This window comes from Lacerta agilis, chromosome 17 (genome assembly GCF_009819535.1).
Source record: "Lacerta agilis isolate rLacAgi1 chromosome 17, rLacAgi1.pri, whole genome shotgun sequence".
In the NCBI taxonomy this organism is placed as follows: Eukaryota; Metazoa; Chordata; class Lepidosauria; order Squamata; family Lacertidae; genus Lacerta; species Lacerta agilis.
The window spans coordinates 11,176,704-11,204,632 of record NC_046328.1 but is presented as its reverse complement, the minus strand read 5'-3'; the positions used below and the strand labels follow the sequence as shown (position 1 = coordinate 11,204,632).

General features: G+C 45.9%; 1 protein-coding gene across 3 annotated transcripts in view; it reads left to right on the top strand.

Annotated features, from left to right (window-relative positions):
• Positions 1 to 26,510, top strand: part of COMT (catechol-O-methyltransferase) — a 35,420-nt gene extending 8,910 nt beyond the window's left edge. The window contains exons 1-5 of one of the 3 annotated variants that reach the window (XM_033174347.1): positions 748 to 865; positions 20,360 to 20,648; positions 22,450 to 22,643; positions 24,403 to 24,534; positions 25,801 to 26,510. In XM_033174347.1, the coding sequence (XP_033030238.1) occupies positions 20,360 to 20,648; positions 22,450 to 22,643; positions 24,403 to 24,534; positions 25,801 to 25,980 (795 nt within the window). In that variant the 5' untranslated portion in view covers positions 748 to 865 and the 3' untranslated portion in view covers positions 25,981 to 26,510. Of the gene's footprint in view, positions 1 to 747; positions 866 to 4,120; positions 4,271 to 20,359; positions 20,649 to 22,449; positions 22,644 to 24,402; positions 24,535 to 25,800 lie in introns of those variants that run through there. The other 2 variants (XM_033174345.1, XM_033174346.1) reach the window with 2 other exon arrangements.
• Positions 26,511 to 27,929: the final 1,419 nt, after the last annotated feature.

Below are 27,929 nucleotides of genomic sequence, written 5' to 3'. Positions count from 1 at the left end.
TTGGAACAGCTGAACAAAATAACACAACACGATGGCCAATAACAATGGCACTAAACACTATTTATAGACTAATACAAACGGTCAGAAAGTACAACCAAAGTCTCTAAATCTTCTTCACCAGTTGCAGTAGAATAATTCAAAAGTTTGCTATACAGTGGTACTTCTGGTTGCGAATGGGATCCGTTCTGGAGCCCCGTTTGCAACCTGAAATGTCCACAACCTGAACTGCTGTATCTGCGCATGTGCGCGGCACGATTCGGCGCTTCTGCGCATGCGCAAAGCGTGATCTAGCGCTTCTGAGCATGTGCAAGGCACCGAACCTGGAAGTAACCCGTTCCATCCAGTACGTCCGGGTTCAGCACATTCGTAACCCGTGCCGAACGCAACCCACAGCGAACGCAACCCGAGGTATGACTGTATACATAATCTGTCACCAAATATTGCCGGAAAAGTTCGATATATACATAATCTGTCAGCAAATATCGCCAGAAGAGCGTTTCCGGATAACCAATCTGTTTTGTTCAATGCTTCATCAGCCAATCTTGATCAATTCTTCACCAGCCAGACTTGTAAGAATTAATATGAGAAGGATGCAGTTCAGTTTCTTAACAAGCCAATCTTACATGTAAGTAAATATAGACGCTGTAGAAAATATGCTCTGGATCAGTGCTCATATGATACTGTAGTCACTGATGACCTTTGGAAAAGCACACAATGGGGAAGCAAGAGTGCCCACTCAGCATTCCAGGCAGCATAAATTGCGCCACAGGAATTTCTGGAGTTGGTCTCAACAGACTCACAGCACAGCCTGCACCATGTTTACTCAGAAGTGAGTTGTCTTGAACTCAGTGGAGTTTGCTCCCTGGTAAGTCGGGTTGCGGTCTGAGTTAAGAACTGAGAACAAGAAGCTGGACACCCACGTGTGGAAATACCAGGGGGGTGGGGGTGGGGGGTCCTTGCACATGTGCTGCAAGCAGAGAATGTGATCCTGAGCATGGGATCCAGCTTTTGGAAAACCTCTCTTTTGAAGAACAAAAACTAGGCATGTCTCCAGCCCTTTAAGATGCTTGGGAAATTGCGAGGGCGGTGTTTGCCGAGGTTCTTGAGCACCTCGGTTTTTATTTTCTTAAAAAAACAACAACGACAACAACAAGGCAAGCTGCTAGCCCTTACGATTATGCTTGGGAAGTGTGGGCTGTGCTCGGCAGGGTACTGAGTACGGATCCTTTTGCTACCCTGCAGAAAATGTCTATTGCCCTAGCTCTTGTTTAGCAGGAGCCTGAACAAATCATGACAAATAATACATGTTAAACCTCTCAGGTTTAAATGTGAAGCTTGATCATGGACGATCATAGTTGTATTTCCACTTCAAGAAGTTGGGGTGGAAAATTAGACGGGACATTATCATGTGGAAGCAATTCATGTATGCAGCTATGGGAGATTCTGAGCAGAATCACGAAATGACACCAGTTGCCAGGGTCTTTCTATCTCAATTGCCCTACCCTAGGCCACCCCACTGTACCATATAAACATATTAAGCTGCTTTATGGAGAAGTCAAAATATTGGTCCTTATAGCCCAGTATTTAGCCATGAAGCACAGTGGATGCTTTTTCAGTACCTGTTAACCCAGCCTACCTCGCAGGGTTGTTGTATAGATAAAAATGCTCAGGAACCAAGTGTGCTGCCTTGAGCTTCTTATTGTTGTCGCTTGGCATCCGTCTGCCTCCGGGACAATGGAGGAGTGCAGCTTTGGGGGAGAAGTCAAACTGTCGGACGGTTGCAGCACCTGCTGTGGCTGTAGAGGGAAAAATGCAGGAGAGACATGTTGTCTTGCAGCTGGGGCAGATGAAGGCATCCGGTTGTGCTGCGGCAGATGCACCGTGGCATTTCTCCTCTCTGCGCTCATCCCATTCCTCCTCTGGTCGCTGCTGTGGATGCACGACTTGACTTTCTGTCTCCAGCCACTGCGGTCGTCTGCAAGGGATTCCCTTACAGTGGGTTTGACATTGCCAGCCTTTGTGTCATATTCGCAGACATCTTTGTAACCCAGAGTTGGTCTGCCAATGGGCCTGGTGCCTGAAGCCAGTTCTCCATACAGTCTTCCCTTGGGGATCCTGACATTTTGCGTCTGTTACAAAGCCAGGGTAGTCGTTGCTGGGACAGGAGTGCAAACATGCTGGGAATGTGGGCTTGGAAGAGCACATCTTTCTTTGAAGCCCTGTCCTAGCATTTGATGCTCTGACAATAAAACAATGAACAGGGTGGCGGTACAGTGGAACCTCGGTTTTTGAGCATCTCGGAAGCCGAACGGCTTCCGCTGCGTGTTTTTCTTTTTTTCTCAATGGATTTTGCCGACCGTCCATTGCTCCTCGGTTTTTGAACGTTTCGGAAGTCAAACGGTCTTCCGGAACAGATTACTGTACAATGACTACTGCAATCGACACAAGATAATATCACCAAGACAACTTATCTGTAAACACACAATAAACGTCCATAAGTATGGCAAAAGTAGTTTCTTTCCCAAATAGTTTTTTATCTTAAACAATTGCAAACACAGTAAATACAGTGGTACCCAGGGTTACATATGCTTCAGGTTACATACGCTTCAGGTTACATACTCCGCTAACCCAGAAATAACGCTTCAGGTTAAGAACTTTGCTTCAGGATGAGAACAGAAATCGTGCTCTGGCGGCGCAGCGGCAGCGGGAGGCCCCATTAGCTAAAGTGGTGCTTCAGGTTAAGAACAGTTTCAGGTTAAGAACGAACCTCTGGAACGAATTAAGTACGTAAACAGGTACCACTGTAAATAGTTGTAATATATCAGTGGTTCAGTGCTCATTTCTTCCCTTTCCAAAATAGATTTTCTCTTGAACAATTGCAAACACAGTAATAAAGAGTCCTCTTGTGATATACCAGTGGTTCAGTGCTTGGGTGTCGTTCCGGTAATCAGACGTTTCGTTACTAAAGAGCTTAGTCATCAAACTTTGTAGTAAATAATATACAAGAGAAGACAATATGTAAATGACTTAAGGCAGGGGCATATCCGTCCCCATCTGCATGTTTCCATCGGGAGGAGCATAGAGGACGATGTCCTTCAGTTTGTTAAGCCTCTGAGGGGCTGATGGGAGTTGAAGTCCAAAACATCAGGAGGGCACCAGGTTGGGAAAGGCCAGTCTGCATTAATTATTATTATAATATATTTATTTATACCCCATTTCCCCCCGATGGGACTCTAGGCAGCTTATAAGAACCCCTAAAAACAGTCACTAAAAACAGTTAAGCATGCATAAGATTAAAACTATATACATCTATAAAATCTATTAAAACCATACCGATAATTACAGTAAAAGCAGCACGGCCCCACGCCATGCAGAAGAAATTGTATAAATGAGTTTTGTTTTCATAATTTATTCAAGGTGGAGAATCAAGCAGAATTTGACTTAAGAATTGATACAGAATGGGGATGGTTTTAGCCAAAGCACAGGGAAACAAAAGATGTGAAAGTAAACAGGTGAAATCTACAGGCCTAACGTAGCAAAGGATTATGTGTGTGCCTTTATGTCCTCATTGCACCTAATTATTTTGTGACCTCAGTCACACATCACTCCCTCTTCCCCCTTTTCAAGCATCTTTTTCCTGTCGCTGGCAGAACGAAACACAGATGTGGGGGAAAACAAAACCCAGCAATGCTGAGAAAACGAAGCACATGCCCGAAAGTGTGAATGGGTGCCAACTTGCCAAGGCAGAGGCTTTCTCCAGCTCTGTTACCACCATGACGCCAGCTCCTATACTGGGACCTTTTGCCTGCAAAGCACTTGGCTGAAAATCTCTCTAACTGGCAACTCAGATGGTATTCCCTGGGCAACAGCACTTTCTTTCAAAGGAGTTTAGCTCAGGGGTGAATTTGCTCCTTACCTGGCCTCTTGGCTGTGTCAGCTATGTGTCAGTAACCAAGTAACTGGGGGGTGGGGGGTGGGGGGAGGCGTGCCGCAAGAAAATACGGGCATCCCGAGGTGCTTTCTGAGGTCAGCTTTAAGAAACAGTTCCTGCAAGTTGAGTGAGGATTGGGAGCAGCAGGGAAGGAGAACAAGAAGGGAGGACGCTGCCCCTTTTAGAAGAAGCTCTTGGTCTCCGAATTGCTAAGCTCTTCTCGTAATGTGATCAGTTGTGACCAAAGAGAATACTGCAGCCTCCAAGACATCTGTAAGATCCACATCCCTCCAACACAGAGAAAGATCACTGCAAACTGCTCCCATTCTTGTCAGAAAGGTACCCGTTTATATTTTTCCTGATTTTTTTGTTGTTGTTGCTTTTTGCAGACCTGGTTCGCTCTAGCTTTGTTGTGTTTAAATGCCATGATTTAAGGAGCCAGGTCAGGAGGAGAAATTTGAGGGACAGGAGGGAGCCTTTCTTGTTGTCTCTCTTCATTGCGCTTTGCTTCTTGCTTGCACAAGCTTTCGCGAAGCTAATCTGTGCAGGGGAAAGAACATTTTTATTCTTAATGCACCCAGTGTGGAACAATGGCACTTCAAGGGGGTGAAACAAGATACAGTAGCTTTGTGTTCTTGGTGTCGTTGTTTAAACTAAAAAGCATAACGGCTGGATACCTACCTGCAGTGGAACCTATAGTATGTGTACAGAAAGGATTTTGTTCAAGAAACGACGGAACAGCAGAAGCGAGTAGGAGGTTTGGCTGATACTTTAAATAGAGTCGTCTGCCAAGTTATGTTAACTCCTGTATTGCGTTTCACCTTAAGGAGCTTCTGTTATAATCTTCCTCCCTCTCCCTTTCTCTGAAATGGAAAAGCAGGCAATCAATTTCTGTTGCCACTTGTATGCCCAACAGGGGAACCTGATTTCAAAGAAACGGGCTCATGCCCAAACCCAAACTCTGGTTGTTTGTTTCCTTGCTTGTCAGAACAACTTCTCTATTCCTCCCACACACACACACACCTCTGAAACCATCTTTAAAAGCCGATTTCTTCATTTCCAGGCTTCTGTCTGTCTCTGTGCTTGCTTCCTGGGAAGTAGCAATGACCGTACTCCTATCCAAATTCATTTGCCTGCCCAAATGCTATTGGTTTGCTTTGGGAAAACAGGTAGCTTGATTTTGCGCTGTAAACCTTCCAGATCCTGCTTAGCGTCGGTGTTGAATCCTTGAGGTGCAGAAAGGCTGTTTTTGTCCAGTGCGTTTTATTTTATTGCCGTCTTATCGGGTGTTCCTTTTGCAAGTTTCTAAATGCTAGTCTGACATGAGCAGTTGATGCTGTCCGTTATACCCCTCCATTGCCTGAATGCCAGAACACCGCTGGAGTCTCTCTGGGGCCTGTAATATTTTTGCCGGTCCAGCTGGAGCCTGGCCTCAGACAACCTTCTGCCGAGAGCCAGGAGCTGTTAAACAAGAGCAGCAAGAAAATATTTACCTTTAGACCCCACCCCACTCTGCCACCGTAAAAAAAGCAACACAGCAAATGTCTGTAAAATTGCTATTCAGAGCAGCAAGACACATTGCTTATGCAGCAACAGATTTTGAGCGGTTGCTTAGCACCACCTTGACAACTCCTGTCCATACATGGAGTTTTAAGAATGCTGGGTTCTGCTGTTTCGGAAACTATTTCTAAAGACATTACTTTTCGAGCACATTTAATTTATCAATAAGTTAAGAAACCGGTGTGTGTGTGTGTGTGTGTGTGTGTGCTGTAGCCAACTAAACTCTATATGGCACAAACCCATTGAAATCAATGGACATGACTAACTTAGGTCCACTAATTTCAGGGGATCTACTCTTGAGTGGCACTTAGCTAGAGAGATAACGCCAATTTGTCTAGAATTTCCGAAGCAAATCCCCACTCCCACCCTCAGATTCTGAAGAAGCTAAAAAAAAGGGAGTTTGCAAATGAAGTGGTGTTTATGCGGTAATTTGCATATCTGGTTCTGAGATCCAGGCTGAGCTGCAGTTAAATCTCATTGAAGTCTCGGGGACAAGTCAGGTGGGCCTTTAAGCCCCATTGATTTCAATGGGAGCTAAGTGCAACCAGCTTAGGATACGATAATCTCCCTGGTTACCTTGGCAGACACCCCTTAGTGGGATTTAATTTTTAAGCCAGCACGCCCAAGATTGTGCTCTTTGTCTGGATCCAATCCTCTGGCTGCCTCTTTCACGACTGTTTCATTTTGAACTTCTTTGGTGCGTCAGTGCCTAGCGGAAGGGATGCGATTATGAAGAGACAGGGTGCTATGAGCACTCAGGTTACTTAAATCCCTTTTCTCAGCCCCCAACCCTGCATTTGTTCTCGGCCCTTGAAATGCAATTGTGATGTTTAGGGTCATTTGCTTTAGCTTAAATATATTATTCATAGCTATTATTAATATTTGGTAGTTGCTTTTTTTTGCAAGATGAACTCAAGGCAGCATTAAAAGTGAGTAAAAGCAAGAGAGTTTTAAAAGCCTAACATGCTAATATGTATCAAAAAGCCGATCCACTATTTAAAAAAGCAGAAAATTGTGGTCCAGAAGCCTGGATGGATATAAATATTTTTGCCTGGTGCCTAAAAACAGATAGTGATGGGACTAGGCATGCCTCATAGGGGAGAGCATTCTGCAAATGGGGAGCCACCACCGAGAAGGTCCGTTCTTGTGTTAGCAAGCCCCTGTGAATACATCTAGGACAGGGGTCAGCAACCTTTTTCAGCCGTGGGCCAGTCCACCGTCCCTCTGACCATGTGGTCGGCCGGACTATATTTTTTTTGGGGGGGGGAATGAATGAATTCCTATGCCCCACAAATAACCCAGAGATGCATTTTAAATAAAAGGACACATTCTACTCATGTAAAAACATGCTGATTCCCGGACCGTCCGCAGGCCGGATTGAGAAGGCGATTGGGCCACATCTGGCCCCCGGGCCTTAGGTTGCCTACCCCTGATGTAGGATATGCCTATAAACCCTAATGCAGGAAACCTACTCTACGGCATCCCTGGTAGGTAGGGTGGCCCTCTGGCCTTCACTTCCTGGTCGGTGGCAGCTATCTACCCATGTAGCACAATTGCTGGCAGGAGTGAGACCCTGTCATCATTCAACAGCCCGGCTCAGAGATCTGCTCTGGTTGCTGACTTTTTAATTTTTATTTATTAAATTTATATACCGCCCTTCAACCGAGGACCACAGGGCGGTTTCCAGCCTTGTAAACAGGCTTGTTGCCGGCCCAAAGTTCAAGGTGCTACTATTGGTGCATAAAGCCCCCAACAGCTTGAGACCAGTTTACTTGTAGGATCACCTCACCCCCATATGTTCTCACTCAACCACTTCGATCTGGGCACCGTTACCTCCTCAGGCCATACTTGTAAGAAATCCATCTTTTAGTATGGTTTGGAACTCCCTGCCTGTTGATACTTTGTTGTACTGTTTTCAGCACCTGCCTATCCATGTTTATATATGCCATTTTTTATTGTTGATTTTAATTATCCTTAAATGCTTTTATTTATAATTCTAATATTTCTTGCATACCACATAGAGGTTTTATTGCAACCAAGCGGTATATAAACTTTGTTAAATAAACAAAGCCTGAGAAACCTCTCGTGAGGAAGAGCTTGCCACCCTCCAAAGCAGTCTTGTTCTGCTGTTAAACCACCAGGAAGTTCTTCCTAATATTTATTCAGAATTTTGTCATTTGAGCCCATTTATTCAGGGCTTATCTTCTGGAACAGCAACACACTTGCTCCATCATCTACGTGACTCACAGCCTTTTAGGTTTTCGAAGATAGCTGTCACATCGCCTCCCAACGAAACAATCTCAACACATTCAATCTTTCTTTGAGAGGTGTGGTCTTCACTTTCTGAAACACGCTTTGTGGCCACTTTTAGACATCTTCTGAGAAGGGAATATTAACTTCCTTTTAAAAAAACACAATTCCTGCAGCTTCTAAATAAGTGGGATTTTCAAAAGCCAAAAACGAAATCAGAACACTGGGTTGTTGTTTTTTAATGTACTCATTTCTGTTTTCATTGTACTGTAATGAAGTACAAATTATAAAATTTGGTAAATGGCCAAAGAAAACAATTTATGCCGCAATCCTGTTCCCACATGTACCTGGGAACCGGTTTAATGAACTTCTGAGTTGACATGTATAGGTTCCACTGCTGGTTTCGCATTGACTATGATGAAGTTCTCCATGTGTGTGTGGGGGGGGGATTGGCATTTAAAATCCAAGATATTGAAGAGAAAACTTATTCCTCATAGTTGCTGAAATTTGGAGCAAAGTCGGTCTTCTTAGTCAGCAGAGAAAAAAATATTAATTTTGTCTCATGACCAAAATAAACCTTTTTTTTTGTAACGGTAAGAGCATTCCTTAACATTCCCTAACAACCCGTCTCCTGTTTTAATGGGAATTGCCACAGCAACATAATCTTAACAGCAGAATTGCTTGTGTGACACATGCTGGGCAGGTGTTGTAGGGAGAATTAAAATATCCACTGGGGCACATTGCTAGGGATATCTTTTTTAAAAAGGAAAAGGAAACAAACAGAACTCCAGCTGCTTCAGATTCTTCAGCAAGGAAATTGAGAGCTTACCAAGTGTAAGGGATTTTACGCATACCTGAGCACCACCCTCTCACCCGCAGCTTTTATGTGAATATATGTCTGATGACTGTATCTTCCGAAAAATCAGTTTCACCATCCACAAAAGCATGAGGGCTGCTGTTGTTAAGAGTATCAGACTTGGGAAAACTAGTCTGAACTAGCCCGTGAATCCTTTGGTTCAATTTGGGCTGATCAGTATCAGTCAGCCTCGATCAAGTTCCAAAACTGAAATACACAGCATTATACATTGTAGAGCGCATTTCAAATGCTGTTGGTGCTGACCTTCAAAGCCCTAAACGGCTTTGGCTCTGTATACCTGAAGGAGCATCTCTGTCCTCATCATTCAGCCCAGACACTGAGGCATAGCTGTCAACTTTTCCCTTTTCTTGCAAGGAATCCTATTCGGAATAAGGGAATTTCCCTTTAAAAATGGGGAAAGTTAGCTATGCACTGAGGTCCAGCTCCAAGGGCCTTCTGCTAGTTCCCTCCCTGTGAGAAGTGAGGTTACAGGGAACCAGGCAGAGGGCCTTCTCAGTAGTGGCGCCCGCCCTGTGGAACGCCCTCCTATCAGATGTCAAGGAAATAAACAACTATCTGACTTTTAGAAGACATCTGAAGGCAGCCCTGTTTAGGGAAGTTTTTAATGTTTGATGTCTGACTGTGGTTTTATAGGTTTTGTCAGGGTGCTGCCCTCACCTCAGCGCAAAGGGTTGCCAGGACTTTCAGGGTATCGCGAGCCCCCGCCCCACCTGCTCAGCAATTCGTCTTCCTCCAGTGAGGAAGGCAGTGATCCCTCTAGCGGGGAGGGGGAGACGGGACGGGGAAGTAGGAGTCAGGGCTCTGGCAGGGAAGGAGAGCCCTGGCATCAAGCAGGGACTGGAGGTGAGGCGCCTCTTCCGTCTCCCCACTTGCGTAGAGGGGGAGGGCGCAGAGGGGGTAGGCGGGGGTTCCGCATTCTGCGGCTTTTATGCTGGGCAAAGAACTGGAAAGAGTCATTCCCGGACTCTGCTGAAGGATGAGCTAGACGTACTTTTTGTTGCTGCACTGTATATATCTGCACAATAAAGAAACTTAGTTTCAGAAACCTCGGAGTCAGGCTGGTTACTCATGAGCAATCACTGAAAACCATTACAGGTTTTTTTTTTTTTTTTGGAAGCCACACAGAGTGGCTGGAAAACCCAGTCAGATGGATTGGGCAGGGTGTAAATAAATAACAATAAAATCTATGAGTTAATCTGTGATAAGTGGCTTGTGCCGATTCTCAGGAAAGGGGTGTCCATAGCTTTATTCAGGGAACAGCCACATCTGGGAGAAACTTCAGTCTGCTTGTCGGTGTGGACAATACTGTGCTAGGTGACACAAAGATCTGACTAAGGCAGCTTCTTATGACTAATGGAGGGAGAAATTAGATATGATGCAGAATATCTGTAATAGGACCATCCCGGCCCCTTTTTTTGCCTTTCCATCAACAACCTTTCCCTCTGTTTCATCCTCTCCCCACCTCTTCACCCCGGTCTTTTTTTTTTTTTATAAGATTTTTATTATTTTACCATAAAACAAAACAAAAACAACATTAAACATACATAAACACAATAAAAACATAATACACAATCAACAATATAAAACACAACAATACAAACAAACCAACAAAAAATGCATGAAAACTTTACTTCTCAACATGTTTTGAAACCCATCGTGATTAATACTGAATTGATCACAAAAACAACCGCCACATGTAAATGTATTTCTAGGACGAAGAACTGGGACTGTTCTTTTGGATACAATTTCTAGCCTGCTGCATTTTTCGTCGTATCATTTCTGGAGAAAGAAAGAGAGAGAGAGTTTTAATTTGTACATGTCAGTTTTACAATGGCCTTTGGCTATAGCAACTTGCTCAAAGAGCTAATTAATTTTGCTTTGCCATTTTGGAAAATAAACCCACTGTGTAATTGCAAAGTATCATTACACTCTTGCTGGGGAGGACTCCGGTTATTAGTGGTAACACCTCAGCAATGAGATCAGGACTGCTATCCCCCAGGCACTGTGCCATTAAAGTTTGCGTCGGCTACCATCAGTACCACCAGGCTGATGGAGAGCTCATTTTTGTGGAAAGGTGGACTGGATTGCCTAAGCACCCCTTCGGCCAGAGTGAGCTAATAACATCTAGATTGGATCGTAAACTCTTGTGTGTCTGAATCCCGCCAGACAAACCTCAAAACCCTGTAATAAACCCTGATAAGCCAATCACACTCTTGGAAGGAATGTGAAAACTAATGCTGCAATTGGATGTAGTATTGTTACCTTCCGGTCCTAGAGATAAATGACCAGTGGCTTGAAAAATACAGGGACAGGCAACAGGTAAAGGTAAAGGTAAAAGACCCCTGGACAGTTAAGTCCAGTCAAAGGCGACAATGGGGTGCGGCGCTCATCTTGCTTTTAGGCCGAGGGAGCTGGCGTTTGTTCACAGACAGATTTCCGGGCCACGTGGCCAGCAGGACTAAACCGCTTCAGCCACAACAGGACACTGTGACGGAAACCAGAGCACACGGAAACGCCGTTTACCTTCCCGCCACAGCGGTACCTATTTATCTACTTGCACTGGCGTGCTTTCAAGCTGCTAGGTTGGCAGGAGCTGGGACAGAGAAATGGGAGCTCCCCACCGTCACACGGATTCGGCAAGCCGAAGAGGTTCAGTGGTTTAGACCACAGCGCCACCCGCACCAAAGGGATGGGCAAAGCTATATTGACACCTGATACAGAAAATCTCAAGAGCATCACCACTACATAGAGTCTGGGGTAGCCGACATGTTGCCTTCCAGATTATCCCTGGAGAACTCAGTTGGTTAGAGCATGGTGCTGATAACACCAAGGTTACAGGTTCGATCCCCAAATGGGACAGCTGAAAATTCCTGGAATTGCAGGGACTTGGACTAGATGATCCTCAGGGTCCCTTCCAACTTTACAATTCTATGATTCTATTATTGTTATTGGTACGTGGGTGGTGCTGTGGGTTAAACCACAGAGCCTAGGGCTTGCCGATCAGAAGGTCGGCGGTTCGAATCCCCGCGATGGGGTGAGCTCCCATTGTTTGGTCCCAGCTCCTGCCAACCTAGTAGTTGGAAAGCAATTCAAAGTGCAAGTAGATAAATAGGTACCGCTCCGGTGGGAAGGTAAACGGCATTTCCGTGCGCTGCTCTGGTTCGCCAGAAGCGGCTTAGTCATGCTGGCCACATGACCCGGAAGCTGTCTTCGGACAAATGCTGGCTCTCTCGGCCTATAGAGCGAGATGAGTGCCGCAACCCCAGAGTCGTTTGCAACTGGATCTAATGCTCAGGGGTCCCTTTACCTTTTGATGATGATGATGATTAAATTTTGTATACTGCCCTATACCCACAGGTCTCAGGGTTGTTTCCAAGATCAAATCACACTATAAAAACATAAAATACTTAATCAAAATAAAACAAGAACAACCCAATAACCCCCCCTCCCCAACACATTATAGGAGGGCAGATGTTGTTGAACTCGTTGGGAAACGCCCCATTTCAATGGGGGGTGCACGATAGAGAAATGTCCTCTATTGGGGATCCATTGAGCCCAGCATCCCGTTTGACCACTGGCAGATCAGATGGCTCCTAGAAGCCACGAGCAGAACTTGGTTGGCAATAGTTCTCCCTTGCTGTTTGTCCCTTAGTAACTGGGCCGTCCTGACCTGAGGATGTAGTTTCCCTGCCTTTTTCAGTCTCTGAGGATGGACCCCTAGTGGGATCCTCATCCACTCCATGGTGTGGATGTTGTTGCCAACAGAATTGATTGAAGACCCTTTACGCCAGCAAGCCAACTGCCAACTGCTCAAGGAGGCTGGGCCAGCCTGTATAAGACCCCAGATGGCCGCAGCACATGGCTGAGACAATATCGGGAACATAAAGAGGTGCTCCTTCCCAAAGTCAGACCATTGGGGCATCCAGCTCACAATTGCCTGTACTGACTGGCAGCAGAACTCCAGTAAAGTAGAAAGAGGGAGCAAAACACACTCTCTTCGTCCAAGCCAGCTGCTTCATGAGCATAATTCCATTATTCAGGACATAATTTTAAATATTGCTTGCCATTTCCTCACTGAGTTGTTGTGAGACATGTTACCAGAAATCGCATGATTATGCCAGGTTTTCTGCGAGCTCCTGAAATTATCTGTGCGTTGTGAATATAGTCTTTGGCAAAGTTGAACAGTTTTACTGCGCCTTCAAAAGTTTTGAGGTGAACATGTTGCGCATGTGTATGCGGGTGGCGCTGTGGTCTAAACCACAGAGCCTAGGGCTTGCCGATCGGAAGGTCGGCGGTTTGAATCCCCGTGACGGGGTGAGCTCCTGTTGCTCGGTCCCAGCTCCTGTCCACCTAGCAGTTTGAAAGCATGTCAAGTGCAAGTAGATAAATAGGTACCGCTCCAGTGGGAAGGTAAACGGTGTTTCCGTGCGCTGCTCTGGTTCGCCAGAAGCGGCTTACTCTTGCTGGCCACGTGACCCAGAAAAACTCTCTGTGGAAAACGCCGGTTCCCTCAGCCTATAGAGTGAGATGAGCGCGCAACCCCAGAGTCGTCCACGACTGGACCTAATGGTCAGGGGTACCTTTACCTTTACACGCCCAGACACACATACCCCTTCTGTCCAGGGAGCAAGGAGGAAGAGTTTGGAGTTTGGATTTGATATCCCGCTTTTCACTACCCAAAGGAGTCTCAAAGCGGCTAACATTCTCCTTTCCCTTCCTCCCCCACAACAAACACTCTGTGAGGTGAGTGGGGCTGAGAGACTTCAAAGAAGTGTGACTAGCCCAAGGTCACCCAGCAGCTGCATGTAGAGGAGAGGAGACACGAACCCAGTTCCCCAGATTACAGGTCTACCGCTCTTAACCACTACACCACACTGGCAAAAATATTGTCAGTCTCTGCACACCATGTTGACTCCCTGCCATTCCCAGAGGCTAAACGGAGACTGTCTCTATGCAAGAGAATAAAAGACACATTTTGTATTTAAAAAATTGTCACACACACAAACCAGCGGGGAATATTTTAGTCTCCCTGAACACCCTTTTAACTGACTTGAAAGTTGCCACTTTTCAACAACGAAAACTTTTCAAAAGAAAACTCCAGTGTGAAGCTGCCAAGTTTGATTTTCAGACTTGAGTTCAGGGCGGTGGAAAATAATTATCTTTTCCCAATTCATCACCAATTGTTGGTGGGTCAAATCCACTTTGGCTTAATCTTCCACCCAGATTTGTCAGCCGCATGATTAACCCTCCTGACATTAGCTACTATTGCTGTGAAACTTGCTGAATGATTAATCAGCAAGATGCACGAATTGTCTAGGCTCTAGACTAGGAATACCCATTTCCAGTGCCCTCTTACAATATCCACCCTGGGAAGGAGATGGCTCCACACCTCAGGAGCCACTGTGGAGCCACTGTCCCCTTGTCCCCTGTACCCCATGGAGGTAGCTCTGCCACGGCACTCCTGTGAATAAACCAGATACCTTGGAAGATCAAGAAAGATATGAGGAGCTTCTCCCACAGCTTGAAAACCCACTGTCTAGAAGAAGCTAATGACTGTATTAAAAGATGCTCATCCTTTGCATGGCCAGATGTAGCACTTGGGAGATGAATTTTTAATCTTGACTTTGAATGTAAGGAGAGCCTGCTGGATCAAGCCAATGGCCCATCTAGACCTACATCCTGTTCTCACATTGGCTGCCCAAACGCCTATGCACAAGAGCACTCTCCCCATCTGTGATTTCCAGCAACTAGTACTCAGAAACATTGCTACCTCCGACTGTGGAGGCAGAGCATAGCCATTGTATGGTCCGGGAGATAAAAAGTTCTGGCAGTTGTTCTCAGCTGGTGCTGAAACAACTTGCATCTTTGACTCAGCTGCAGGGTTGCTAACCGTGGTGCTGAATGTCATGAACTTTGCATCAAGACCTCCGTGGCCTTAGTTCACAACCAACTCCAGATCCCTTGGCCTGCTGGTCTCCACCTTGCTTTGACCATCACCTCTTGTCTGTGGTGGCAATGGCAATGGATCAGGGAAGCTTTTAATATTTGATGAATCATTGTATTTTAATATTCTGGTGGAAGCCACTCAGAGTGGCTGGGGAGACCCAGCCAGATGGGCAGGGTATAAATAATAATAATAATAATAAACTATCATCATCATAATCAACAACAACAACAACCACCTGCGTGGACCCGCAGGCAGCAAAATGATCCCTCTTTTTCTGCATGTTGTGGAGCAACAGTTGCACCAGCAAGGTCCTTCCTCTGCCCCTGCTGTGTGCACCCTGGGGATATGGAAGGAAGGTGCTGGCTTGTTCTAGTTGTCTTTCATGGCACCAGCTGCCAGTGCTTCAACCAAAACAACAACAAACAGATTAATCTGGCAGCACAAAACAGCAAGAACGGTACACAGGGGAAAGAAAGCAGGCTGAACAGGAGCTGTATCCAGTGGTACTTTTACTCAGGATAGATCCACTGAAATTAACGGGCATGATTAATGTAGGTGCACTGAATTCAGTGGGTCTGGCCGGAGTGAAACTTCGTTGGATGCAACCCCATCTTGCTAACTCATGATGGCCACGCTGTATTGCTGTCAAACCCCACTGGGATCAGAAGCAATCCCAATAGACCGTGTTGGAAGAGAAGGCCTGGTTTGGTGTAAGGCACACCCCTGTGTACATATGAAACATCAGGCTGTGTGCTGCAGGACACATTTGTCACATTTGTGCACGTCCACCAGAGGTGGGATGCACCCAGCTGTCCGGAGCACAAGGAGGGCAGATAGAGGGTAGTTTTATCATTTATTGACAAAGCATACATTCACAGTAGCACTTAAGGTGCACAGTGACTATAAAACAGATCCAGTCCTTGTTGAACATTCTGGGGGCGACACACACACACACACACACACACACACACAGACACACACACACCGGAACTTTAACTCTGTTTGTGTTTGTATTTGTGTCCTTCTGCATACCTTGGGGTTCCTGCAAACCTGCTACTGTCTCCCTCTGATATGTGGGTGCCAATGCTTGGACTACACAAGCACTCACAACCTGAATGCTGGAAATAGAAGGAAGAAGGAAGTGTAGACCATACTGAGCTAGCAGTGTTCGAAACTCCCATTGTTCTGGGCGCATTTTGTGACGGGATTTCGTTACTGCGAGCAGTTTCTGAGCTCTGGGTGCAGTACTGCGCTTAAGGTTTCAGCTTAACTGCAGAGTGGAAGGAAAGGAGGGCCTTTTTCTGCCTTGCCACTTCCAACTAGTCTCTGAAGACTGGAGAAGAGACCCTCTTAAGAATATTAGGGGGGTGGGCAGGGGAAGGACTAGACCATGTGTAAAATGAACACAATATTTTAGCTGCAGTTCATTCATTTTCAGCTTTGTATTCTTGTTATAAAAAGTGCACCTAGACATCCTGTTGTTCCACCCACAACCTAAGTTTAAGGTGCCATTTAGCTCCTAGCTTTCATATCTCAATTTCTAATGCTGTGAGCTAGATGCATCATGGTCTGACTCCATAGCTTCCTATGTGGAAATGGAATTCTTCCACTTTTCAGTCCTGACTGTTTCCTCTTGGAAGGGCTGGTGCTCAGGTAGAGCATCTGTCTTACATGAATAAGGTCCCAGGTCTGGTCCACAGCATCTGCAGGTAGGGTTTGGAATTGCTTCTGCCTGAAACCTGGAGCGAGTTGTTGCCAGTCTGTGTTTGACAACACTGAGTTAGATGGCCAAGTGGGTCTGATTTCGTGTAGGCGGCTTCCTCTGTACCCGTGGCCTCCTCACACTGTCTCAAGATAATTCTGAATTATCCTGCAACCGTGCGAAGAGATCCGGATACACCTTGTGTTGTTCAAGGCTGCCTCGGGGAAGAACTCTGTTGGAAATGCATTAGACTTGGAGGTCCATATTTCTTTTATTTCCCCCGATCAGGATTTGAACCTGAGCCTGGTCTGCTTTCGCTTACCACTCTGCTACGGTTGCGGTTTTCTATGAGTTGCTCCTGTGCACAAAAACAAAAGAAAGCAATTTTTTAAAGGGCAGGTTGGAGTTTCAGCCTTTGCAAGGCAAAGAAAATGCATTACAAAGTTTTGTGGAGGAGAAAAAGAGGCCGTTTGCAACACTTTGAAACAGATAACGCTCCTCGCGCAGCCAAGATAAGTAGATGGGTGAACAAAGACCAACTGCACTGTGAGCGGAGGGAGTCTCCATGGCAACGTAATTATTTTCTGACTTCAATCTGCGCCCTGCATAATGATAAGAAGTTTAAAGGGAGGAGGAGGGCCATCTCTCCCACTTGCTTCCCCAGCAAAACCGACTGGACAGAGTAAGCTAACATGGCATGTGTAGCTGCTGCCAGCCCTGTTTAAGCAAGATGCCAGCCCTGTGCGGTGCCAGCGTTTGGGGGAAGGGCCATAACTCCGTGGCAGAGCTTTGCGAGGAGATGGTCCCTGGTTCCAAACTAGCAAAGCCAATGGTAATATCCTGCGGCAGGGAGTTTTTCTTATGAACAGGCCCCCAGGCTTCTGTGAGCTCTTTCAGGGTCTATATGAGCAATCTCTACCTCCAGGATAATCTCACTCTGCCAGTTAAGTAAAAAACCCAACAAGGTCTCAATTGGCCACTTTCAGGTTTTAAAATTGAACGTGGTGGTGGTGTCCCCAATTTCCCTGGTCCTCTGGTTTTACCTGTACAGTGGACCCTCCGGATACGAACTTAATTTGTTCTGGGGGTCCATTCACACCCCAAAAATTACATAGAGGCGTGCTTCTGCGCATGCACAAGGTGCAATTGAGTGCTTCTGCGCATGTGCGCCCGGTGAAACCTGGAAGTATACACTTCCGTGTCTGCCGTGGCCATAACCCAAAGATTCCGTCTCCAGAGCAATACGTAAGTAGAGGTACGACTATGTCTCTTGGATTCATCACTGAGCATTGAATATTGTCCAAATGTCTAGGGCTTCAGCCATCAACCACTCAGTGTCAAGGGACTGAGGAGGAATGGTGGAGACCCCCCCTTCTCCTACACTTCCCAGAGAAGAAACAGACAGCATAGATTTAGAACAGTGGTTTGCAGAAGGGCATAGATTCAGAGGCTGCAGAGGGGAGAAGCTGTGAAATATTGGGAGAAGAACAGCAGGAAGAAGTACCAAGGGAGAGACAGCTGACAGTGTCTTTAGAAAGCATTCCTGACCCCCCCCCCCAGGACCAGGTGAGCATTGAGAGTAGTAGAGCAGAAAGCTCAGAGGCAGAAAGCTCAGTTTAGCCACTGCAGGGATGACGTAGAATAGGAGAGACAGCGGGGATGGGACTTATTCAGAGCCACACCAATATTTCGGGGAGATTGCATTCTTTCGTCTCTCTCTGTGAATACTGAATAAATAATTGCTAAGAACTCTTCTTGTTTCATCTGCTCCTTGGCTGCCACCATGGGAGGGATAGGATTCACTGAAGCCTGACACTCAGGTAGCAAAGGTGCAAATTTCGTCCTCCAAAGTTTTACAGCTTTGCTGCCAAGTCGGCATGCAGCTCAGCAGTTTGTGCAGAGACCGTGTCCATCACTTCTACTGCCGTTATAGTGGCAGCATTTGGTGACACCTTTTCGCCGTGTTTGCGGCCTGTGTCCGATCATTCACCTGAGATGACTCGCCTGTTATCTTCGGTAGTGAAACTGAGGTCCTTCCTCGCTGGTGCACCACGAATCATGCCACATCTAAGCAGATGTAAAATTGTGCATTCCAATTGTGGAATGCTCTCCCTAGAGGAACTTGCTTGGCGCCATCCTCACATGTCATTAGATGCCATGCAAAAAACAATCCTCTTTACCCAGGCTTATGTCTGTTAAATAATCTATGGCCTGTGAAAGTGTGGGGGGAGGACTGTTATTATTATGGGTTTTTTTTTACTATTAGGCTGTCAGTCAGTATGCTTTTTACTATGTCTTTATTACAATTTTTATCATTGATGTTTTGTAATGTGCTCCTAACGTTGCACACCACCCTGGGATCTTTTGTTTTTATGAAATCATTTTTATTTGATTTTACAAATATAGAATTATAACAATCCAAATACTCTGAATTTCAAGACTTCCCCCCACCCCCTTCATGGGTTCTATTGCCAGCATTTACAACTGCATATTATTCTATTTTATATTTTATAGCAATCTATATTGTCCATAGTATTTGTTACATTACAAGTGAGATTAAAATCCTGCTCATGTTTTCATCTGCTTGCAATGGTCTCTTAAATAGATTGTAAATTTTTCCACCCTGGGATCTTTTGATAAAGGGTGGCATATAAATTGAATAGATGATGATGATCATCATCATCATCATCATCATCATAAAGCCCTTTTCTGAGTATGGGAATGGGAAACCGAAAGTGGTGGATTCAACCATACCTGGTAGGATTGCTCTGTAAAATAGCTAAAATAGGCACGCATAGAATCTTGGCTTAGGTTTCATAGAACAGGCATAGGCAAACTCAGCCCTCCAGCTGTTTTGGGACTACAATTCCCATCACCCCTGACCACTGGTCCTGTTAGCAAGGGATGATGGGAGTTGTAGTCCCAAAACATCTGGAGGGCTGAGTTTGCCTATGCCTGTCATAGAAGCAGTAGGCTCAGTCTCATTAGATAAGTAGTCTTGCCTATGATAGAGTGGAACTTTCATGCCTGGGTTCCCTTCTCTTTGTCTTTGTTTTCGATAGCAACAGTAAACTTGGGTGGGGACAACAGTGGCGGTTTTCTTTGCCTTAGCAGCTTTGCTGAGACCTTTTAAAAATGTTTAGTGTTTTTTAATCTGTGTTTTCATGATAACCTTTTGTACAGTTGGTTTTGATGCGCCTTTTGGATTTTAGCTGTGGTTTTATCTGCAGTTTTATGATGTACCCTGCCTGGAGAGCTCATTGACTGATGTATTAATCTTTCAATAAAATAAATGCTCCATCTTTACAAAAATAAAATAAAATTATACCAAGTTTAGCGCATCAGCTCACATTAATGAGGCAAGGGGCCGTCAATTCACACATCTCAGCTTAAACATACAAGCCGAAATACGCCAGCCACCTTGAGACCTATCCACATGAAGTAGACATTTATAATGCAAGGGTAGTAAGGTCCTTGGACCATTGCATGGTGGTAGATAGTGGGTGTTTATCTTTCCAGTGCAAGTCCCTTGGTGATCATAAGTGTTTGCAGGAACTGTCGACTCCGATTAGCTCAGTTTCTTACTTTTCCAGTCTTAAATTCAGTTATCTACATTTTGCAGCAATTGTCGTTTTTTTTATATAAAACAACAACAACAAATGTCCTCGTGAAAATTCACCAGCACTTTCTCCTAATAGACACCTTTTTATATGCAGTTTTCTGCACGCTATTTTTCCTAATAAGCATTTTTGTATGTCATTTTCACTTAATACCCTCATTTTTATGCATACCTTAATATATGTATTTTCTGTAATCATTGTTTAGTCAGCACTGCAAATTTCAGATGAGTGCAAGTTTTGAAGGATACTATGTTTGGCCAAACTGCGGGAGGCAGTGGAGGATAGGGGTGCCTGGCATGCTCTGGTCCATGGGGTCATGAAGAGTCGACTGAACGACTGAACAACAACATGTTTCGGTTCACATGTTGTTTCGGAGAGCATGCATGTGATAAATCCAGCTTTCAATGTGTTCTGAAATGGATTTCTTCCCCATCCCTAACTGTTAGCCTACCTATGTCTTTCTTGCTCCCAGATGCTGGAAGGTTGGATATTGACCATCCTGGTATCTGTCGGTGTCGGCTCCCTCCTGTTTATGGTGGCGCTGCTGATCCTCCTCAGAAACAACATCCATGCTACTATGTTCTGGAATGAAATCGTGCTAGAGAAAATCACCAACTTCGTCATGGATCAAAGCAAAGAGCAGCGGATCTTAAACTCTGTGTCCTACAATGCCGTCAAAGGGGATCCCGAGAGCGTCTTGGACTGCATCGACAACTACTGCTCCCAGAAGGAGTGGGCCATGAACGTGGGCGATGAGAAAGGTAAACGGGTGTCATGGACGAGTTGGGCGCAGAGGAAGGGTGGGAGGAACCAGCTGGGGAACCCCCAAAGGAAGAAGGCCCGGAGCCCGGGGAGTGGTGGTGGAATGACAGTGAGTGGTAATGGGAGAAGAGGGAGAAGACTAGGAAGAGGAGGTGTCAAAGGATTAAGAGGTAACAGGGCTTAGTGAGCTGGGGTGCAGAGTCTGTGGTGCAGAGTCGCGTGTCTCTCCCTCCTGCTGCGGTGCAAGCTCCCTTCTCCCTGGTCTCCTGGAGGCATGAAAAGAGTGGAGGAGAAGTTGGCTTCATGCAGACACAGTCTCTGATTGGTTGGGAGAAGCCCTGGAGAGGAGGGCTGTGTAGAGATGGAGACTTTCAGTCTTGGCAACTGATGCGTAAGACCTACCAGAGATGAGCTGCTGTGCTCCTTAGTCTTGACACTCAGCCAAGTGATGATTGTGCTTTTGCTTAAAAAGAGTCAACTCCAACTTTGAGCAGTGTGATCTTCTGTCAGTTCACTCTTTGACAATGGGGTGGAGCTCCTTAAAAGTTGGTCTTTGGTCGCCACCAAGAGATGTGGAGATGGCTTTTCTTTAGAATATAAAGAAAGCCTTGCTGGATCAGGCCAAGGGCCTGTCTAGTCCAGTATCAGTAGCCATCCAGAGTCTCATGGAAAGGAGCCAGCAGAACAACACTAGCCTTCCTTGTCATTCCCAGCAACTGGCCTTCAGAGGCATTCTGCTTCCACCAGTAGAGGCATCCTGCCTCCGGACGGCCTTGCATTTAACAACATGCCTGGTAGCCACAGCCAGCCAGGAATTCCATGCAGGCACACCCTTACAATTCCATGTAGGTCATTGAGACACCTGGTGGAGAAAAGACCAATCTTTTCATTTTCCCATTGGCAGCCTGCTGCATTTTGGTGCTGGCTACAGGGGAAGGGGAGCCCCAGTTCATTTTGAGTACATAGCAGTGCCCCTGGGCATCGATAAAAGAAGCAGGTGAATGCATTGATGCAGGGGATGAAGGAATGCAGTGTATATTTATGTGAATGGATGGGTTTTTTGTTAATGAATGGGACTGATGGGGGATATGAATGGAGGGTGTTGTTGTAATGGGAAAGACAGAGAGAGGGGAGGAGTGACTTTGGCCCCACCTACCAACTGCATGCATCCCTAAACAGCCCTTTCAAGAGGTGAGGATACATGGCAGGATTTGGCTCATGGCGAGAAAAATATTCTCCCTCTTTAACCCAGTACCCAGAACAGTTATGTATTACCTGCCTTGCCTCCTGGTACGATGTGCACAATTCAGTCTACAGCTATGGTCATCGCAGATTGACAATTTCAGTCAGATTGCAACCTATATATATATATTTTTAGGATATGGCATTTCCGTTCAAAACCTACTTTTTTGTTACTTTGAGATATAAATATGCTCTTTACATCAACAAGTCAAACTCAGGCAAATCAAACACATATAACAACCGACAACAAAAACTCCAATTCATTCTGTTCTTAAACAATATTGCGCACTTGTTAATAAAGCATAAAGTTGTACGTTGCCCTGTCCTTTTCTCATTCCAGTGCCTCCATTTTCAGACAGAAGCACTGCCTGTCTCTCTCTCCCCCCCCCAAGTCTCTCACTGTCTTAGTCAATTTCACTGGGTATACCACGTCCCAAATTCTCAGACACTTCTACTGTAATTTAGAAAAAAAGACAGTTTTAAGGCTCTTCTGTCAACTAATCAGGTCTCCAGGCCTGTTAATCGAGCTCTGCTAAAGTCAGCACCCTCCTTTTCCAGGTGTGATCCTAGATAAGGTTGTCGAGGAGGCGGACCCTACCATCGCTTTGGAATTTGGAACGTACGTGGGCTACTCGGCGATCAGGATCGCACGCCTTTTGAAGCCAAACGCCCGTCTTCTTACCATCGAATTCAATCCCGAGTTTGCCTCCATTGCCAGAGAGATCATTGAAATTGCTGGACTCAGCGAGAAGGTACTGTCTTGCGCACAGAGAGCTCTGAAATGTTTGTCAGCAGCAAATGGGTGGTGGTGGCAGACAGCAGTCGTGGCTCTCTGAGAGAGTCGTTGTTTTTAATTCCGTAGAATTGTAGAGTTGGGAGGGGCCATCGAAGATCATTTGGTCCAAGTCCCTCCCAAGTCTCACACAGCATCCCTGATAGGTGGCATCACTCTGGGGCATTGTGGGAAATTCAGATGGCAGACCTCCACACCAGGCATGCTGCTGGAAATTAAAATCTCAGGCCCAGTGCTCATTGGATTGGAAATCAGGGCACAGGGCAGGCTCTGGCATGGTCCATCAGTCCTGGTAGCCCTGCCTAAGGATGTGGGTGGATGCCAGGCCTGAATGAGGTAGGAAAGGGAAGATCCAAACCATACATTTGAAACACACCTGACACACATTTAAAGCACGACTTATGCACTCTTAGACTACACATCCGTTTTGCTGCTGAAATTGGGCGCACACCTTGTTTTGTAATCAAGGATGGTGAAACTGTAGCTCTCCAGATCTTGGTGGACTACAGCTCCCATCGTTCCTGGCCATTGGCCATGCTGGGCAGGGCTGATGGGAGTTGTAGTTCTAAAGAGCCACAGGTTCCACATCGCTGTAGATCAGTGTTTTTCAACCACTGTTCCGTGGCACACTAGTGTGCCGCGAGATGTTGCCTGGTGTGCCGTGGGAAAATTACTTTATATATAGTCAATATAGGCACAGAGTTAATTTTTTTAACATTTTCTAATGGTGGTGTGCCTCGTGATTTTTTTCATGAAACAAGTGTGCCTTTGCCCAAAAAAGGTTGAAAAACACTGCTGTAGATGATTGGGGCAGATCTGGGTTTGACTGGGGAATAGTCTGGCCCTGAGTGACCCTTGGCCGAGCTAAGTTGTTGGGAAAGGGCTTGCTCTTTATTCTTTTGCCCTTACAGAAGAAACAATTTCAGCCTCATAAACTTTCCCGGGTCATAAGCCAAGCAAATCACTGGTTCCCACCAGAGACTTCCCTTGCCACTGGCAGAAGTGTTAACATTCCCTTGACCCTGGAGCAAAGGTGATTTACTTTATAACTGCACAGAGAGAAAATGTTTGGGGAATAAATAACCAAGCCAGCTTATTGTCAGAGTTGAGCCGGACGAGGAAGAGTGGTGGCAAGGCCCCCCTGGCAAGGCTGCACCCACGGGAGAATCTGGGGAAATGGAGGAATTCATACCTGGAGAAGACTGGTGGCAGAACTCCTCAGAAGAGCACTGTGGAAAATTTAAAATGGCCGCTGGACCTAGCCATTAGATCAGGGTAGGCAACCTAAGGCCCGTGGGCCGGATACGGCCCAATCGCCTTCTCAATCCAGCCCGTGGACGGTCCAGAAATCAGCGTGTTTTTACATGAGTAGAATGTGTCCTTTTATTTAAAATGCATCTCTGGGTTATTTGTGGGGCCTGCCTTGTGTTTTTACATGAGTAGGAATAGGGCATAGGAATTCATTTTTTTCCCCAAAATATAGTCCGGCCCACCACATGGTCTGAGGGACGGTGGACCGGCCCACGGCTGAAAAAGGTTGCTGACCCCTGCACTAGATGCTGCTCACAGTACCAGGTCAGGGAGGAGGGATTAAGGGGGGCCCCAGAAGAGACGTCAGCAGTGCCCCCCAACCAAGTGCATTGAGACCTGAAATCTGCTCAAGGAAGGCAGGTACTGATGCTGAACCTTTCTGTAACACAGCTCTTCTTTGGTTTCAGATCACAATCATCGAGGGCCATTCTCAGGACATCATCCCACAGCTGAGGGAAAAACATCAGGTGGACAAGGTCGATTTTGTCTTTCTGGACCACTGGAAAGAAAGATACTGTCCCGACACCATCCTCCTTGAAGTAAGTTGGAGCACTGCCTCTCTGGAAATTAAGAGATTCCATATTCCTGGTGTGGAACACATGCAGCGGTCTGAACTCTCATGTGGCCTAGAGCCTGCTAGATTTTGTCTTTCATTTTGGCCTTCTGAAAGACCAAAGGTGATAGGAGTTCAGAGCACCTGGAGCCCCAAACATCTGGATGTCACAAGCATGGGGAGGGCTGTGTTAGGCTGCCTTGTGTCCTTTGAGAGGGAGAAGCTATCATCTTGCCAGCTAGGGGCCTCGCATTCATTTTTTAAGGAGTCCCATTTGTTTTAGCTATGAAGACAAATGGGAATTCAAATGAATGAGTTCCTTTGTTTTTCATTGGTTTCCATGAGGATGAAAACACTGAAAGAGTTTGAAGCAGGCGTAAAGGGCACAGCAAGATTTTAGGAAGCCACCAGGGGTGGAGGGTGCGGAAGAACAGTAAAACTGATGGAGCTAAAAATGGGGTCTGCAAAATGGGGACCTGCCTGCATTTAGCCAAGGGAGGGTGTTGTCATCACAGAATGCCTAGAAAACACAGAAGTTAGAGGCAGCAGAAGTCTGGCCAAGTCTCCCATTCAAGCCATAAAGTGAACAACAAATGGAAATAATGCAACAAGTACAGTTCAAGCCAGCGTAGAAACAAAACAAACTCGCCCAGCCCACTTCCAAACTTCCACATTTCCACTTCCAACCATATTAGATAAGAGATGGAAAGAAGATGAATCCCCTACCAGAGAAGAATGGCAGATCAAGTTGATGGATTATGTCGAAATGGCAAAAATGACCAGAAGAATCAGAAATCAGGAAGACCAAAATCTCAATAAGGAATGGGGGAAATTTATAACTTATCTTAAAGACGATTGCAAATAGTTAAAATCGTTTGTAGGATTGGAATATTGCTTGTAGTTTAATGGTGAATTCTGGACACAATGGAGAGGTAAAAGATTTGGATTATTATCATAAAAGATGCAGGAGGAAATGATTAATAATTGGACCCACAAAGGGGAGGAGGGAAGTCCAAGAGATTCCTTGGAATCTTGTTTTTATGTGGTATGTTGGATATGTGACTGTAAAGTTTTAATCTGGAAAACCGTGTGTGTGTGTGTGTGTGTGTGTGTGTGTAAAGAGACACGTTAGACCTTCCAAACATCTCCTTGAAGAACTGGGATTCTTCAAAATGAAGTAAATAACTCCCTTAGAGTGGTAGGAGCACTCTCAAGAGAGAGCTAATCGTCCATCTCCTGTCTCTTTTCCCAGGAATGTGGCTACCTAAGGAAGGGCTCCATCCTTCTGGCGGACAACATCGTCTACCCGGGAGCTCCAGATTTCATCAAGTACATCCGTAGCCACAAAAGCTTTGACTGCACTAACTACCCCTCTCACCTGGAGTACATGAAAGTGGAGGACGCAATGGAAAAGGCCGTTTACATGGGATGAGAGGGAGAGTATTACAACCTTAGTGTCGAGCCACTGCTTGTATGTGTGAGCACACAGCGTAGTCCTGTCTGTGGGTCGGCGTTAGCTTTCTGTAGTTTTGGGCTTGTGGTTAAAGCAAATTTGTCACAGTAGAACAAGTTGCAAAGAAGGCAAGTCAGCAGGAGAACAAGGGAGCTTCTGTTATGGTCAACTGAATTCTTAGACCCACTGAAATGAATGAACATGGCCAGCCTAGGTTCATTGATTTCAGTGGGTATACCCAGAGTAGACCTTAGCAGGATACAACCCCTTGTGTATAAATAGGCTAGGCAGCTAAGGAGCCATATCGAGGTGATGGGCAGTTTTGTTACATTTCCATTTAAGCAAATGACCATTTTCATTGATGGATGGCTCCTATTGGATTTCTGCTTTTTACCCAACAATGCCAAAGCCCAGTGGCTCGCTCTCTATATGGGTTAAGCTAGTCTTTGTGTTTCTCAGCCAAACAAGACCAAATTGCCTTTGGAGACTGACATAAAAGGGGTATTTCTGGGGTGGGGGGAATATGGGGGAAAGCAATGAACAGTCAGACCCATCTCCTTCCTTCACTAGACGCAACATGGGAATTGCAAACAGGGAGGCAGAGTCTGTTCCATAGGAAGCAGCAGGGCCTGGATGTGGCTGTGACAAAACTAGTCGTTGCGCTGCAAGCCATATATGCACAGTGCAATTGAAGCTTACAAATTTGTCCATTTCCTGCCCCCGCTGGTCTTGGAAAGGAGAAATGGGAGCCCCTTCTGTCACTTGTTTCAGTCGCCTTCCAACGTGTGAAAGGCAAGGTCTCTCCCCTGCCCATTTTGGAACCCTGGGTTCGAGAACAGGCTAGGAGCCTCAACACACAGAAAAAGTTCTCAGCCTCATGTGGTCATATTCCACAAGTTGGGGTGTGGGGATGACTGAAACAACAGCGGAAGGTGGAAGGGCCAGAGCACTTGTACTTGGCCCCGCTCCCTCCCTCCCGGGAACCCTGCTGGGTTCCTACTGCCTGACAAGAGCTTCTGCCTTAAAACCCGCTTGCTTGTCTAATCACATTCTTAAATCCTTCAGAATGTGGTTAGACAAGCAAGCAGGTTCAAACTGGCAACCTGGAAGGTGTACTTTGGCAGGTCCAGCAGGTTCAGTAAATCCACACTTCTACTGAACCGCTGGAAGCCTCAAAACGCAGCTCTCTTCGAAAATCCAGTCTTCTCCGCATTTTTACACCGACCAAAAATCACATATATTCAGCAAGCGTGTGCGCAAAAATGGGTACATTGATGAAAATAACGTTGACAAATATGTAATGTTACAGAAAGTGTGCCGTAGGAGAAATGGGCACAAATAAGCACATCTGTGCGTGCTTTTCTTAAGAGCTTCTCCCCTCACAATTACACGTTTGCTGAAGGTTCACCCTCCTGCTCATGGTTTTCTCATTTACTCTGAAACTGCCTGTCGCTTATCACTTTTAAAAGTCAAAAAGAATGTTGGTTTTAGTTCAAAAGCACATCAAAGTGCAAGTAGATAAATAGGTACCGCTCCGGCGGGAAGGTGAATGGTGTTTCCGTGCGCTGCTCTGGTTCACCAGAAGCGGCTTAGTCATGCTGGCCACATGATGCGGAAGCTGTCTGCGGACAAACACCGTCTCCCTTGGCCTATAGAGCGAGATGAGCACCACAACCCCAGAGTCGTCCGCGACTGGACCTAACAGTCAGGGGTCCCTTTACCTTCTTAGGTTGAAGATATACCACCAAGCATAGAGTGGGATTCAATTGGAGCTGCGCACACTGTTGTTGTCCCCACCCTCCTGAACAGATTTTTGAGGGAATTTGGACAAAATTACCTCCCCTGTGTTCCCATTAGTGCATGGATGAGGGATCTGGAGGTCTTCCAAATGATTTCAGGACCTCCCAGCTCCCACCAGTCCCAGCCAG